General features: G+C 35.4%; 3 protein-coding genes and 1 long non-coding RNA gene across 5 annotated transcripts; 2 read left to right on the top strand and 2 right to left on the bottom strand.

The window, feature by feature from the left end:
* Positions 1-771: 771 nt before the first annotated feature.
* On the bottom strand, positions 772-5,381 carry LOC138132659 (arylalkylamine N-acetyltransferase 1-like). Its single transcript, XM_069050251.1, has 4 exons — positions 5,246-5,381; positions 1,666-1,870; positions 1,260-1,529; positions 772-1,206 (listed from the first exon to the last, which is right to left on the bottom strand). Exons 2-4 carry the CDS (start codon positions 1,861-1,863, stop codon positions 1,015-1,017), a joined length of 660 nt encoding a protein of 219 aa, XP_068906352.1. The 5' UTR covers positions 1,864-1,870; positions 5,246-5,381; the 3' UTR covers positions 772-1,014.
* Positions 4,382-4,761, top strand: LOC138132660 (uncharacterized). The gene is made up of 2 exons (XR_011160145.1): positions 4,382-4,454; positions 4,509-4,761. It is a non-coding gene; the product is annotated as an uncharacterized lncRNA (long non-coding RNA).
* A 17-nt stretch (positions 5,382-5,398) lies between the features above and the next one.
* Positions 5,399-12,497, top strand: LOC138132656 (heat shock 70 kDa protein cognate 4-like). 2 transcript variants are annotated; one of them, XM_069050249.1, is made up of 3 exons: positions 5,399-5,536; positions 10,484-10,705; positions 10,753-12,497. In XM_069050249.1, the coding sequence occupies exons 2-3, from the start codon at positions 10,501-10,503 to the stop codon at positions 12,390-12,392; spliced, it is 1,845 nt and encodes a 614-aa protein (XP_068906350.1). In that variant the 5' UTR covers positions 5,399-5,536; positions 10,484-10,500; the 3' UTR covers positions 12,393-12,497. The 2 variants fall into 2 exon arrangements, with proteins under 2 accessions (XP_068906350.1, XP_068906349.1); XM_069050248.1 differs by lacking the exon at positions 5,399-5,536 and adding an exon at positions 7,815-8,111.
* Positions 5,870-7,152, bottom strand: LOC138132658 (V-type proton ATPase subunit D-like). Its single transcript, XM_069050250.1, has 4 exons — positions 6,974-7,152; positions 6,792-6,909; positions 6,375-6,738; positions 5,870-6,324 (listed from the first exon to the last, which is right to left on the bottom strand). Exons 1-4 carry the CDS (start codon positions 7,012-7,014, stop codon positions 6,092-6,094), a joined length of 756 nt encoding a protein of 251 aa, XP_068906351.1. The 5' UTR covers positions 7,015-7,152; the 3' UTR covers positions 5,870-6,091.
* Positions 12,498-14,325: the final 1,828 nt, after the last annotated feature.

Below are 14,325 nucleotides of genomic sequence, written 5' to 3'. Positions count from 1 at the left end.
AATTAATTATATTATATGTACTTACTTTCAAGTTTCGTTCTATTGTTAAAAACGTCCGTCAGTTGCACTCACAGTTTAATTAACGTAAAAAGTTTTCAGTTTTATTCTCATAGAAACAGCTTCTTTTGTGATTCTTAATAAAGACGGTTGTTAACGTTTCAACAAAAGAAAATAATATTCTCTTTTCTGCAGAGAAAAATTGTATTTGGAATTATATCTCGATAAAGATAAAACGATGATAAAACCAAGTGTATTTTAAGACTTTTATTTCGAAAAAGAATTCATTGCAAGTGCATATTTTTTCTGGTAAAAACTAATAAAAGCTCTTAAAGTAATTTCGAACAGGATATGTCGAGACTTTCTTAATAATTCCTTATGAAGCTTTTGATGGCACTTTCATTAGGTCTTATACCGCTTCATAATTACTTGACGGCTCAAGTTCCTTTCGAACTGCATTTTCATGATTAATCAATAACGGTTATAATAGTTTGACCGAAATTCCGTCACAAGAGGAGGAATGATCGACTTGCTGTTATTGGATGACTTTCGTTCACCTGATCCTCGTGATTAGTTCTCCCGGAACTCATTAAGATGGCGTTTTTGTCCAGAACTTGATAATTACCACTAATTGAGCTTTACGCGAAAAATTCCAGAGCTTATTAGATCCTTGACCGTAACCTAGGCAACGTTCTACAGCATTTTCAATGATCTTCGACCTATTTCTCGTCACTTATTGGGATGTAAAGTACCATCACTAATTAAAACTCTGTATGGTTTGTACGCGTTTATTAACGTCTTCTCATGTCATATCATTGTTAAAAAATAGCCCCTTTCGGCTATGATTGCCTCTTAAGATACTAGTCGCACATTTATTAACAACATTTATAGCGGCCAGCACTATATTTTCGTAACGAAATGTTTAATTCTGCATGGCAGTGGCAGCATTAACATTTTCCAAAGAATGGAAAAATTAAAATCAAACCACAACTGAAAGGCCGTCGCGTTCGTTCTTCTTCAACCGACATTTTGCTTGGCGGAGATCAACTTTATCATCACTTTGTAGTAATCATGCGGAGATTTGGTGTCGTAAATTTTCTGGCCGTTCTCGTCTTTGTAGTCACCATACTTGACGCTTTTCTCGACCGTGAATCCGAGACATTCGGCCACCTTCTGCGTGAAGAGACTGGTAGCGTCCACTTTGACCAACTGCAACAAATTACAAATTAAGCAAGTTGGGTTTAAATTGGCTAAACTGTTACTTTAAATCCGTGCTCTTCGGCAATGAGTTCGCTCCTGAGAAAGAGCTCCCTGGCGATTCCTTTTCCCCTAAATCTCGAGTCAACCGAAAGGATCCTCAGCTCGAAAATTTTGTCGACGTTGTACTTGCCGAAGAGATTGGCGGTCTTATTAACGCTGTTTAATAGGCCGAAAATTCGTTGGTACTTGATGTTATCGATGGTTTTCATTTCTTCCAAGGCCTTCTCCACGTCTCCCCGTCGAGCGATTCCATTCAGCGCTACCCCAGCTATCTGAAAAATGTCATTAAATTGGAAGCCGAGACGAATTCCGACGCTGAACTACGGCGCGTTTTATTGCTTCCAGTCCGACAGTACATGCGAATTTCAATAAAACGCTTTGTTGTGATGCGAAAATTATTTAACTCACTTCGCCCGTCGCTTTATCCTGAGCCATCACAGAAAGACCATCTTGCAAAGTCAATAAATCGTGATGTTCTAAAAGTTCGCAAGGCTTCCCGTGCACGCATAATCCCACGGAGGCGTTCAGGGGCTCATCTGGGAAATTGTGACGTAAATGTTGGATCACCTCTTCGAATTTTGAGCTAGGGATAGGGCCGTATTCCATGTTGGCTCTGTATGGATTTAACGTGATTAAAAAATAAACCTGTAGACTCTTCCCTCTGCAGCAAATCGGGGGAACAAAATCGTGACATGCTTGGTCAAAAGTAAAATATATTTTTGCTCTTCGCAATAAATCTACCGGTGTTGGGAATGTGTTTTGTTGCAGCAATAAATTTGACTGTCAAGTTTAGGGTGCCGTTGGGATCGTATGTTATATCAGTTTACCAGGTTTTAACATTATTTTAATTTACGTCCAACTGAAAAATGATGTAACTCTTTTTTGAAGCGAAAACTTCTTTAGGCGCGCCACATACATTTTGTACCCGGGCAGTGAATTAGTTTCATGCGACACGGTAAAATCGTTCGCAGATCAGCGAAAATCGTTCGCAGCACGACACGGCAAGCTAAAATCAAGGGAGTCGAGTTTTTTAGCGGAGCGAGCGAAAAACAATCAACTGTGCGTCACTTGTCAATTTTAAATTTTCATTGTACGTTGTGTTGTGACCTGACTGACCTCAGTGCAGAGCTGCAGGAGTAACTGTATGTACAGTTGCGGCCGTTGAAATCTCATCAAGGATTATAAAGTCATCGTCAGTATTTGACATATTAGGTCAGAATCGCGCGTAACTTTTGAAATGCCGCAATTATCTGATTTGCAAAAATGTGTTTGACTGAGGGACGGTGTGAGTATAAGAGCCATTGCGAGAGAAATTAATGTGGATAATGTTTGAGTGACATTTTGAGAAACGTCACTTTCAATACCATTTACAAAGCTAAAAGTTTGGCTTTGTCAAAGTGTCTGAGTTTTCAACGGCCGCAACTGTACAATGGGGGACGGAATCCTGGGCAGTCTGCTATTGTCATTTCAAAAAGTGTCAATGTAAATGCACCTTTACTGTCATTATGATTGATATTTTCAAAAAAACTGTCAAATTAACTTAAGCTTGAGCTTGGTTATGAGTAGCTAGGGTATGATTTAGAAATTTTGACAACTGAATGACACATCTGCCCAGTTTTCCGTGTCCCCAATAGTATACAGGATATTTCACGAGTGATAATGAGCCTGACGTAATTTTAAATGCAACCCACATTATATTTCCGAAAAAAGCTGGCTACTGTCACTAAAATGTCCGGCTTTTTTTGAAAATGTATTGTGGGTTGAATTTATTATTCCGTCAGGCTCATTATCACTCGTGAAATACCCTGTATAGTTTTATATAATATAAACGATAAAGACACGACAAATTTTGTAAGTTTACAGATGAATGTAGGATTTAATTTAATTTAATTCTCAATTATATGGCTTCAACAATTATCCATCTATTGGAAAAATTTGTGGAGCAAAATGTGAAGAGAAAAATGGACAAATTATCATATTACAGGGTATTGGTATTGGTATGAAAACTTGTGTTGTGTTCAATATCATCAAGAAAACAAAACTTAACATCCAAACCTAACCTCACAAATTTTGCCAGAGTGTAAGTGTACCTCTAAAGCGGACTTATTTGCAGTGTCTATTGAAAAATACAGATTTTTGATGTTTATTTAAAAACAGCATTATAGCATTATTGCTCCCCAAGTACTATCATCCATAATGATATATTTTTTATAGAATAGGTACATAGATATTACTTAAAATCAGTAACGAGCATCATAGAAGTTTTCACTTCTGTCGTGCGGTCTTAAGCACACACTCTTTTTTATTTTCGTTATTCGTCATTTCGTCATCTACAATATTTACACCACTTTTGGTTCATCTTTGAAAATTACACATTCATAATTGGACCAAAATAGGGTGAGATGAAGCAACCATAATATTGTATAATCTATTCAAGATTTTTTGAATAACATAACAAGTGTTTCAAAAGTTGATGTGCGGTTTTTCTTACTAAGCAGAGATAAATAACACGATTTAAATTTTCTTGTCTTCATGATCGACTCGAGATAGGAAAAAATATGTGGAACTTTTACATTTTATTTTAAACATTGAAGAGTTTTGATTCACAATAGAATAAAAAATCTTTTACTTTTTTAGCATTATTAGTTATTTATTATTACAAGACGATAAAATTGTATTTTATATCGTCGAGAGCGAGAGGTAATTACGCTCCAGAAGATAATTAAATCCTCGTGTATAATATTCAATTTTTTTCTATAACATTCGTATTTTGTTATTAAATTTTTTTTTTTAATCATTACTAATTGTGTCAGGTTTTAAAATCTCGTTAGTGTGAGCGATGTTAGGGTTAAAAAAATTACTTTATCTACCCTTGCTGTTAAAGTAGCATTTTATCTACCCTTGCGGTTAAAATGCTACTTTTGAATTGAATAGATAAAAGTACACTTTAACATCTGTAACTTTTCTAATTGTTACATAAAAATACAATACATAATTCTTTTAAATATTCCTGCCAGTTTTTATTTTTCTATTATAAATATTCAAACATTTTTACCCCAGCTTCGTAAAATATTTTTAAAACAACCACGACCTTCACCTTGAATGGAATTTATTATGTAACTTTTAGTGGCGGTTGCCGACTACCTGGAGATACTACTTCTACCGGGTGGTCCACAGAACACTGAAGGGTTCGCGGGGTTTGCAATTGTGATATTAAGTCTTTATTCGTTTTTCTAAATTTTATATTTCAGCATCCAGAGAAAATAGAACATAAAAAAGGATGTGATAACAATTTGTTTTAAATTTTTACATGTGCACGATGTAGCTAAACAAATATTCGACACATGCAGCGAGACGAGTAATTTAAGATCTTTCCTTCATAAAAACTTCAAAGATTTGGTGTTAATAGAACAAAGTTTTCCATGACAGTTTATTGTTAAGTAATACACTATAACAGTAGTTGCCAAACATGGATTGAAACCTTAAATAAACATTTTAAACGTTGTTAAATCTCTTGTAAATACCACTATGTATTCGCAAAATATTTCACGTGAGACATACCTAATTGAAAAATAAACTGAAACTGGTACCTAAACTTTAACGTGTTACCCAACAAAATAAATGTCCTTCGATCATCCAGACGCGTAAAAATAAATTTTACAAGCAGTCTATACAAACAATAATCCTGTAAACGCCGTAAAGTTAACAATAATTTCGTTTTATGGTAGATCAACATAAAATCCGCACTTTCCCAATAAGCACTTATGATTCATGTCTTTAATTTACACGATAATAATTTCAATTGTAAAATTAATTACCAGCATCAGCATTAATTACAAACAATTTATGTTTTGAGCGTCTTACAAAAAAAAAAACAAAATTTTTGCTAAATGATTTATAATTCGGCCCGACAAGCTCGAAGATAATAAATTGTCCTCATAAAAAAAGTCACGTTACAGATGTTTGAGAGGATTATTAATATACTAACCTTTGATGCTGAGCTTCACGTGTACTATCAACGAGCTTTCGTGTGGCACTAAATTCACTAAACGTGATTTTCTGTTCTCTCTTGGATCCTGTTGCTTCTAGCAACGCCCGGGAATTGGTTTCCAGGCCCGGATTAATCCTAATTGGATTGTGTGTGTGCAAAAGAAACGAATAAACTTTTCCAGACGGCTTTACACAATCTTATTTCGTCCAATTAGAACCATGTCGGAATTGGATGAGTTATGCCGGATAAATTGGTGTTATTATTGAATGTGGGAACGGAGTTGACACTGTGAGTAAGAAATGTAAATAGTACGGCGTCGATTTTTCTTGAAATATTAATAAAGCTGATTTATGCTCGTTCTGGTAATTTTCCTTTTCTCGTTTTTCGTCGGCAATTAGGAAAACGAAGTTGTCTCAAGTGACGGAAAACGTTAAGTCGTTTTCGTTTATTGCTAAAGTAGCTTAGCGGTTGCCACTCAAGCGCAACTACAACAATTTCTTTGTAATTTTGTTTAAATAAACAAAGTTGAGTCGTTTTAGTTGACGTGACATGAAAAGTTTAAGTTATGGAATCATGATATAATAAATAATTTATATTCAAGGTGTCTTATTAAAAATAGAGCTTTGTTAATTTTTTTATTGACACTTTTTAAACAACATAAATCACAATATACAATATAATTATTTTTTAAAAGTAACAAAATATACACTTGTTTTAAAATTGCCACTACCCATTCAATAATTCAATAATTTTTACAACATATTCCAATAAAAAATAGCTGTTATAATAATGCAACATGCAAATTGTACCTGTTCTAATAAAGCCAGAGTAAATAGTTAGCAGTTAAAACAGAATATCCTCATCCTTTTGATCTAACATATTACGTTCTTCTTCTTCTTCTTGCAGCTCTAATAACCGTCCCTGTTCTTTGAGGATTGCTTTTGCAGCATCTGCTTTAGCTCTAGAAATTTTCTTTTTGTCTTGAATTTTCTTCAAGCGATAGAATTCCTCTCTTTCCAGTTCATCCAGTTCAGAAATAATGTAAGCCACAGTGCACTCAATCCTGGGAATGATAACTGAGAAACAATTATGTAATGAAGTGGGAAACAAGTTATTTATATATTACCATGTTCAATAGCATTCACTCTTCTGTTTGTAACTTTAATCACCTCATCCAAAGTAACAAAAGAAGTTTGCAGTGATGCTAACTCCACTAGCAGTTTCACAGCATTCTGGTAATTTGTTTTCAGTTTGGTGACTTGTTGACCACCTCTTGCTAACCCAGTGAATCCATAAGAATCTGACCCATCTTGGTAAAATTCAAATATAGGCAATGTGACACCTGCCACATTGTCTTTCTTAGTTCTGACCTTAATTTGGGCCTTTGTCACATTCTGCAGGACAACTTGATTGAAATCACCCGTTGCATACTTTGCTTCTGCCAAAGAAAACGCCGCCTCTCTCATTATTTCACCCATGAGGGTTTTGGTCTACAGTTTAATCACAAAATAGTTATGTTTTTAATCAATTTTTTTCAACTGACCTCAATAATTTTACTCAGAATCATGCGGAACCTCATTTGTAGAGCATCAGCTTTCTTCTTCAGCAAGCTATGGCCCTTCTGGGCCCCCTTCAATCTTGCTTTCATCAACATCTGAGCCCTACAAATAAGCAGTTTGTCACTCTGTCGTGTTTGATTTATTTCAGTTTTAAGCAAATACATACCCTCTTGAGGGGAAAATCGCAAGTCTATCCTTTGAAGACATTTTTAACGATTTTCTAGTACTTCACAAATTCGGGTCAGCTGATCAAATGACACAAGACTATTTAATTATCACACAATGCTCACGTCATTTGTTGATTTTCATTCAAGTACTCAACATATTTGTGTAGTTTTCTCATTTATTTGTTTTTACTTCTGCCAGTAGCGACATCTACCCGCGTTGCCAATCGATACATCAACGTCAAATGTCAAATGCTTACTTTGACAATTGATAACATTTGGAGCGCGTTCATAGATACTCTGGGTAGGTATAAAGGTTACCCGTGGGTTACCCAAACGCCGTTCACAAATTAAAATTGGGGGAATAATCACGCTACCCCAGATCGTTCACAAATGTTTAGAGTGACACAAGGAGTGTGCCCATGTTACCGATGTCTAGCGGTGCGGGAGAAATTACCCATACGTCAGATTTGACGTCTGTCAAATATCCCACGGCAGTGAAGCGGCGGCTGCGTGAAAAAAATATGTTCTAAGGTGTTTTTATACATTTTTTAATTGTTTTCAATAATGGGGAGAAAATTTTCGAAACTGGAACGGCCGACTCTGAAATGCATTTGAAATTGTCTGTTGGTACAATCCGTTCAACATATCCAACAATTCTTAAAGGTATTCCTTGTGCAACCACACTTATATCCTTTTCTTCCCCTTCCTGTATTGAATCCGGTGATAACAAATTTACAGGGGAAAAACGTTTTTTGCAGAACAAATTGTCCCAGAAATAATTAATTTTCTTTTTCTTTCGTCAAATTGCATTTTTAATCTCTTGTTCTTCATTTAAGTAGGTGGGTAAATAGATGACAATTAAATGTGAGTTGACAATGTTGACATTTACAAAAACAAAAAACACGCGTTTACCCGATTCCGTTCATAATGCCGGAGTGACACTGCAGTCACGTGATATTCCCCACACTCTACCTTCGCCCATATTTTATGAACGCGCTCTTGTTGTTGTTGCAATTCGGTGATGGTCAGATCATTCGTTATCGAAGTGATTATTTAGATACATAATTTTATTGTTTATTACTGTTTTTGTATAAATTCGTAATTCTTGTTAACCAGTTTGTTGTTTTTGATAAATAGGTGAGTTTCATTTTATAGTCCCAAGAACGCCCTTAGCGAAAAATGATAACTTAAAGTGTGTTTATCTTGTTTCGATAAGTAATTGTCCAATTTAACTACCCAGCAGGGATTTACATTACAAATGTTATATACGTTTTTTTGTTAAAATTCATTTAACTTCCAAAGTAGCCGGACCTAACCTCAAAGTTACCACGGAAGAGAGCATGTCTTGAATTATTAAAAATGTACAACTCAAAATTAAAACCAGTAATGAAAATTGACGTAGGTAGTAAAATTAATAAGTATCCTAATATGAGTACATATGTATATTAATCACCTCTGATAAAAAAAATGTGGGTTTCCCCGTTATATTGTCGGTTGCAGAAGTGTTCATTAAAAAGTAAAAACCTAAATTTATTCTTTGCAAGAATGTAAGAAATGTAATTACATAATTAGATTCAAATGTACATTATGTGAAAATAAAGTTTAAAAAAATCTAATGATAATTTATAAATGGCATTACCTGGGAAAGGACTTTTGTAATTTTTAATTGGAATAGAGAGAAACATTGGTTTGCTAAATTGAAAATACATTTTTTAGTAATTTCAGCCGAAATCAGTTAGAAAATTAAAAAAGGTAACGGTGATATTAATCATTTAATTTGTAGAAACAAAAAGTGAGAGAATGAATGAAGACTTCAAACTCATAATAATGAGTGAAATTTTTTTAAACTTTCAGGTTTCGGGAGATTCAAACAACAATAGAACAATTCTTAGATTTGAGAAATGGATAAAATTACATTGCAAAAGTGATTAGGTATTTGTGTGTGTTTTTTTTGTTGCACAATTATTTTTTCCAGTCAGAATATTGGATTAATAAATGTAGGTAAATTTAATGTAAATTTGGCCTGGTCGTAACAAAATTCAAATTTCAAATCTTGGTGTATAAAATGGAAACACAAAGAACGAATTTTGCACCGACCGACAGTAGCGGACGCAGTCTTTGTTGTCCACCATGGACCTAGTATTAGTCAGAACGGTGCATTCCCTATACCACTCTCTATAGTACCACTTTATGACTCTTTTCAAACCACGCGCCAGCGTTAGTGACACTGTTGGCCCTCTGTTGGGATCTTTCCAGTGGCGTGTCAACAGGGGGTAATTGGGGAATTTGGGCATTTCAGCCATTTTAGTTTCGGCTTTACGTGTGAGTGGTTCCGGCGTGAATTTTCTCCGTTTTTGGGTGTCGTGTTATTGTCTTTGTTGCTATTATTTGTTTGTTATTGTTCAACTTTTTGTAATTCAGCAGGATTGCAAAGTGAGTGAAAAACGCCACTGGGCGCTCTGTATTTAGTCCCACTTTTCCACCTTTTTCAAATAGTGCTCCCTCTTGTTAATCGTACCTCCATGGTGTCCACGTGTTGTAAAATTTCAATCATTAAAATTATGAATTTAAAAAATCGCTACAGCGAAACATGTGATCTTTGGTATTGAACAATTGGGGAAACATGTTCTCGCCAAGGCGACCTCTTCAAAAATAATTTTGAAAGATTATTTACGAATTATTATTTGATCCTTGGAGCTCTCGTAGTCTGAGAGGCTCCGCCATTCATTGTTCTCAATAAGGTATGTTCCACGTAGAGCACAAAGTGTAAGCCATCGCCATAATTAGGGGGACTATGATCGGTGCTAATACGTGAAAGCTTTATTTATTTCATCATTATACATTATTCCAAACTTGACCGAGAGGTTCAACTGCGAAATTTAATGTTTATAAACTCATTTATTCATTGGCTGAGAAATAAAATTTTCTTAAGACGAAAACTTAAGTCAAAAAATCAACAAAAATAATGTATTGATAAATTTTGTTTGAACCAAGACATTATATTTTTTTTAAGATTTAAGTGAAATATCATTACATTTAAATAGGTAACTCTTCCAAACGGTGCGGCTTCTCGGTAAAACATTACAATATTTATAAAATGAACAAAATTGCAAGTGCATGTACATTGCAAAAGTCAAATTCTTTAATATTTGCCTAAAAAGGATATTTGAGCCCATTTAGGATTACATATAAAATTGTGCCGTTTCATTTTCTTTGTACATATGTATTTCTTTGTTACGTAATCATTGTAGTACAAAGTTAGATATGTATTTGGATTTTGTTTCTATTATTTGTTCCTTTGAAGCTTTCGTTGGAGGCTTGGGTAGTACTCTCGTCTTTTTTAATAGCTACGAATTTATATTTCGCCCTAAAATAATCTTTAGTAGGAAAATGAACACTTGATTATGTATTACAGTAGAGATTTTCTAAAAGTTTTTATAAATCATCGGACAGTGAATTTTTGTTTTGTTTCGTAATTCAGATTAATTGAAATTGATTTATTGTTGCAGGCGCATTTCTTTCCACCATGAGTGAAGTAGCAATCGGTATAGATTTAGGAACAACAAATTCGTGCGTTTACGTGCACATGAACAACAGGTTAAAGATCCTAGAGAGTAAAGAAGGAGGAAGAATAACTCCGTCGTACGTCTTCTTCACCGATCAAAATGCAGTAATCGTGGGTCAGTACGCCAAGCGTATGGCGGATGCTAAACCAGAATACGGAATATATGGTACTGTCACCAAAAACTCAAACGCGATTTTTATTCTGATTTTTTAGAGATCAAGAGACTGGTGGGGCGCAAATACGACGATCCTTACGTTAAGAACAACTTAAACTATTTACCCTTTCAAGTGAAGAACATTGGAAACGAACCAGCAGTCGTCATCCAGTGCAGAAATCAAATAATCAAGAAGTCTCCACAGGATTTGTGCACTTACATCTTGGAGAAGATCAAAACCGATGCCGAGGCCAAATTGGGTCATCCCATCGACAAGGCTGTGATTACGGTGCCTGCTTACTTTAACATTGCCCAAAGAGAGGTGACTTTAGCCGCCGCCAATCGCGCGGGCTTCACAGTGCTCAAGTTGTTGAACGAGCCAACGGCGGCTGCTTTGAGTTACTACTACGAAAACAATCGCAGCACTGAAGACGAGAGCTACTCTTTGGTGTACGATTTGGGCGGCGGCACTTTCGACGTCGCCATTTTGCAAAAGGGCGACTCAGATATAAAGATCGTGGGGGTTGATGGAGATACTCATTTGGGAGGACACGACTTTGACAATCTGCTAGTGGAACACGTGTGCCAAGTGCTGATCGAAAAGTACAATTACAATCCCAAGAACGATAGAAGGAATATGAGAAGATTGAGCAATGAATGCGAAGAAGCCAAGAAGATTTTATCCGTCAGTGAAGAAACAGTCATAATACTTACCGCATTTTTGACGGATCCAAACACTATCGAAATTCCAATTACTAGAAAAGAATTCGAGACCAAGGCGCAAGACTTGTTTAAAAAAACAATAGATATTGTCGATAGGTGTTTGAAGAAAGCAAATTTGGACAACGATGACATCAAAGAGGTTATATTGAGCGGGGGTTCGACTCGTATTCCGAAAATACAAGCAATGATTACTGACTACTTCGAGGGAAAAGCTCTGAACAAGTTTATAAATCCCGATGAATGCGTCGCCGAAGGTGCAGCATTACAAGCAGCGATGCTGTCGAAAGACTCGTCACAGGAGATCACTCATATTAAAATAACTGATGTCACTGCCTTATCTTTGGGAATAAGTAATTTTGTCGATCTGATGACATTTTTAATAAAACGTAACACTCCCATACCCACCAGTAATAAAACTAGACGGATCACTGTCTACAACAATCAGACGAGTATGACTTTCGACATATACGAAGGTGAACGCTTAGAAGCTAAAAAGAACCACTTCTTGGGCGTTTTGGAAATAAGTGATCTGACACCGGCTCCTCCGGGAGAATGTACGATTGAGGTGACTATGAGTATAGACCAGAACGGTATTTTGAAGGTTTCGGCTCGCGAAACTGTAAGTAATAAAACAAAAGACTTAAAGATTGTGTACACGAGAGGAAGTAGGAGCGACGGCGAGATTAAAAATACCCTTGTAGATGCCACAGAAAATAAACAGGAAGATCAGCGGTTCTCGAAGTTCGCTGAATTGAAAGGATACGTGATCAAGTATTGCGTCAGATCGATGTACAATTTTGAAGATAAAAACCTTTTAGCGAAGTACAGAGCGGCGTATGATAAATGTGCAGATGTGTGTAAGAATGTGAAGAATCTACACGTAGACGACGAGAAAGAAGTGATCAGGTTGAAAAAAGAAATTTGCAGTTTAATTGGCCCCATTGAAAAGGAGTATAAATTTGCGCATATGCCTTAAGTAATTTATTTTAATGTATTTTTGGTGATATTTACATTGTACTCCGTATTTTTACAAGTGATGCCAAGAGTGAAAATGATGCCAATAAAATTATTTTAATGTTAACATGGTTTTAACTTTGTTCGCCTAGTCCAGTCACAGTAATTGAAAAGCATTGAAGTTTAAAATTTTTTCCCCAGCTAGCTGAAATTTGGTATAAAAAAAAACATATATTTTAATTTTGAAGTTATAAATAATCAATAAATATCCGAATTACTCGTTAATGCAGCGTACAAAAAAAGAAATACAAGATATTAGAACTGTCAACAATAGAATTTGGTGAATGTCTCACTATCTGTTGGCCCAGTGATTGAAAGAATTATTATTCAAGGTCTTATATACCGTGCGAGCAACAATTACTTAGATAAGGATAAGGAAGGCTATAACCCTGACAGTGTCCGATTTTTCATATCTTTGCTAACTCAGCTAATAAACGTCAAACAACTGTCACCATTAATCAAATTTTTACGCAAAAATGGTTTATACTTCAGAACATAAAAGATCATCGAATCTTACTTTCGTAATGGTGTTTTCAATAACGGAGAATGGACGATATGCAAGTTTAGCTGAGTTTCGGGAAAAATTTAAACTGTATATGCAACCAAAAATACTTCCATGCATCCAGGGCATCTGAACGTCTAGATTTGGAAATAAAGTTGATTCAAGTTGCAAAAAACCACTTTGCATTTGCAACAGCACTTTTATGGCATTAGTCATTTGAAATTACTTTTAAACTGTACTTACATGGAAAATATTCAACCCAAACTATGATTTTCTGATCCCTTTGTGCCTTTATTTGGTTCAAAAATATGAAAAAATGCTGTTGCAAATGACAAGTGGTTTTTTGCAACTTGAGTCAACTATAGGTAGGTACTATGGCGGACAATAAATTTAGAGAAGTGCTACTACAAATCAGTTATGCTAGTGCGTCATGATCTGTAAGTTACGAAAAGGGCGAAGGCAACGCCAAACAGCTTGAAAACCTTCAGTTTGACAAACTGACACATCAGTCATAATGACAATAAATTGTCGCTTGCATTGACTTTTTTGAAATGTCAGAAATTTGCTGGCCTAAATTTATTGTCCGCCATAGTACGTCCAAAATCTCAAAGGCTTCTTTGATCTAAATAATTGTTGATCGCACGATACTTCTTTCATTATAAACAAACGTTTTTCTGCATTACGGATTAATACAGTGCAGTCGAAAAAAAATTGAATAAACAAAGACTATCATGAAAAGAACAACGATAGAGACTATCATAAAACCATGAACGGGGAGCGATTTGCGAGCTGGATTAAGAATCAGCCCTTAAAAATTTACCAAGCAAAAAAGTAGTTACAATGGAAAATGCCCCTTATCATTCTGTTGAAATCGATAAGCCTCCGAATTATTTATCAAAGAAGCAGGAAATGACAGAATGGTTACTCGATAGGGACATTCAAATTGAAGGCAAAATAACAAAAATTGAACTGTGGCAAGAAATTAAACCACTAAGGCAAAGAGAAAAAAATGTGTTGTTGATAATCTTCTCGAACAATATGGAGTTGAGGTTTTAAAACTCCCGCCATATTATTGCGAATTCAACTCTATAGAAAGGGCCTGGGTATAACAACAAACGTATACCTAAGTGAAAAATTTGCTTTGCCAGCAAAATCGACAGTATAAATTTCACAAATATGGCTGGAAGCATTAAGGCGGCCTTACACCAAGGCAACAATTGGCAACATGTTGCCTGCAACATTTTTTAGTAATGACCGGCAACATGTTGCCAATTGTTGCCTTGGTGTAAGACCGACTTTAGGTACTGCGTTGTACTCGTGAAATGTGGAAATATGTAGTAGATATATTAAAAGACATGTTTCATAAGACTCTTGAAGCACGAATTCAAGATTA

The sequence above is a fragment of the Tenebrio molitor genome, chromosome 6, assembly GCF_963966145.1.
Source record: "Tenebrio molitor chromosome 6, icTenMoli1.1, whole genome shotgun sequence".
NCBI lineage: Eukaryota > Metazoa > Arthropoda > Insecta > Coleoptera > Tenebrionidae > Tenebrio > Tenebrio molitor.
This window is presented reverse-complemented; position numbering and strand designations above follow the sequence as displayed.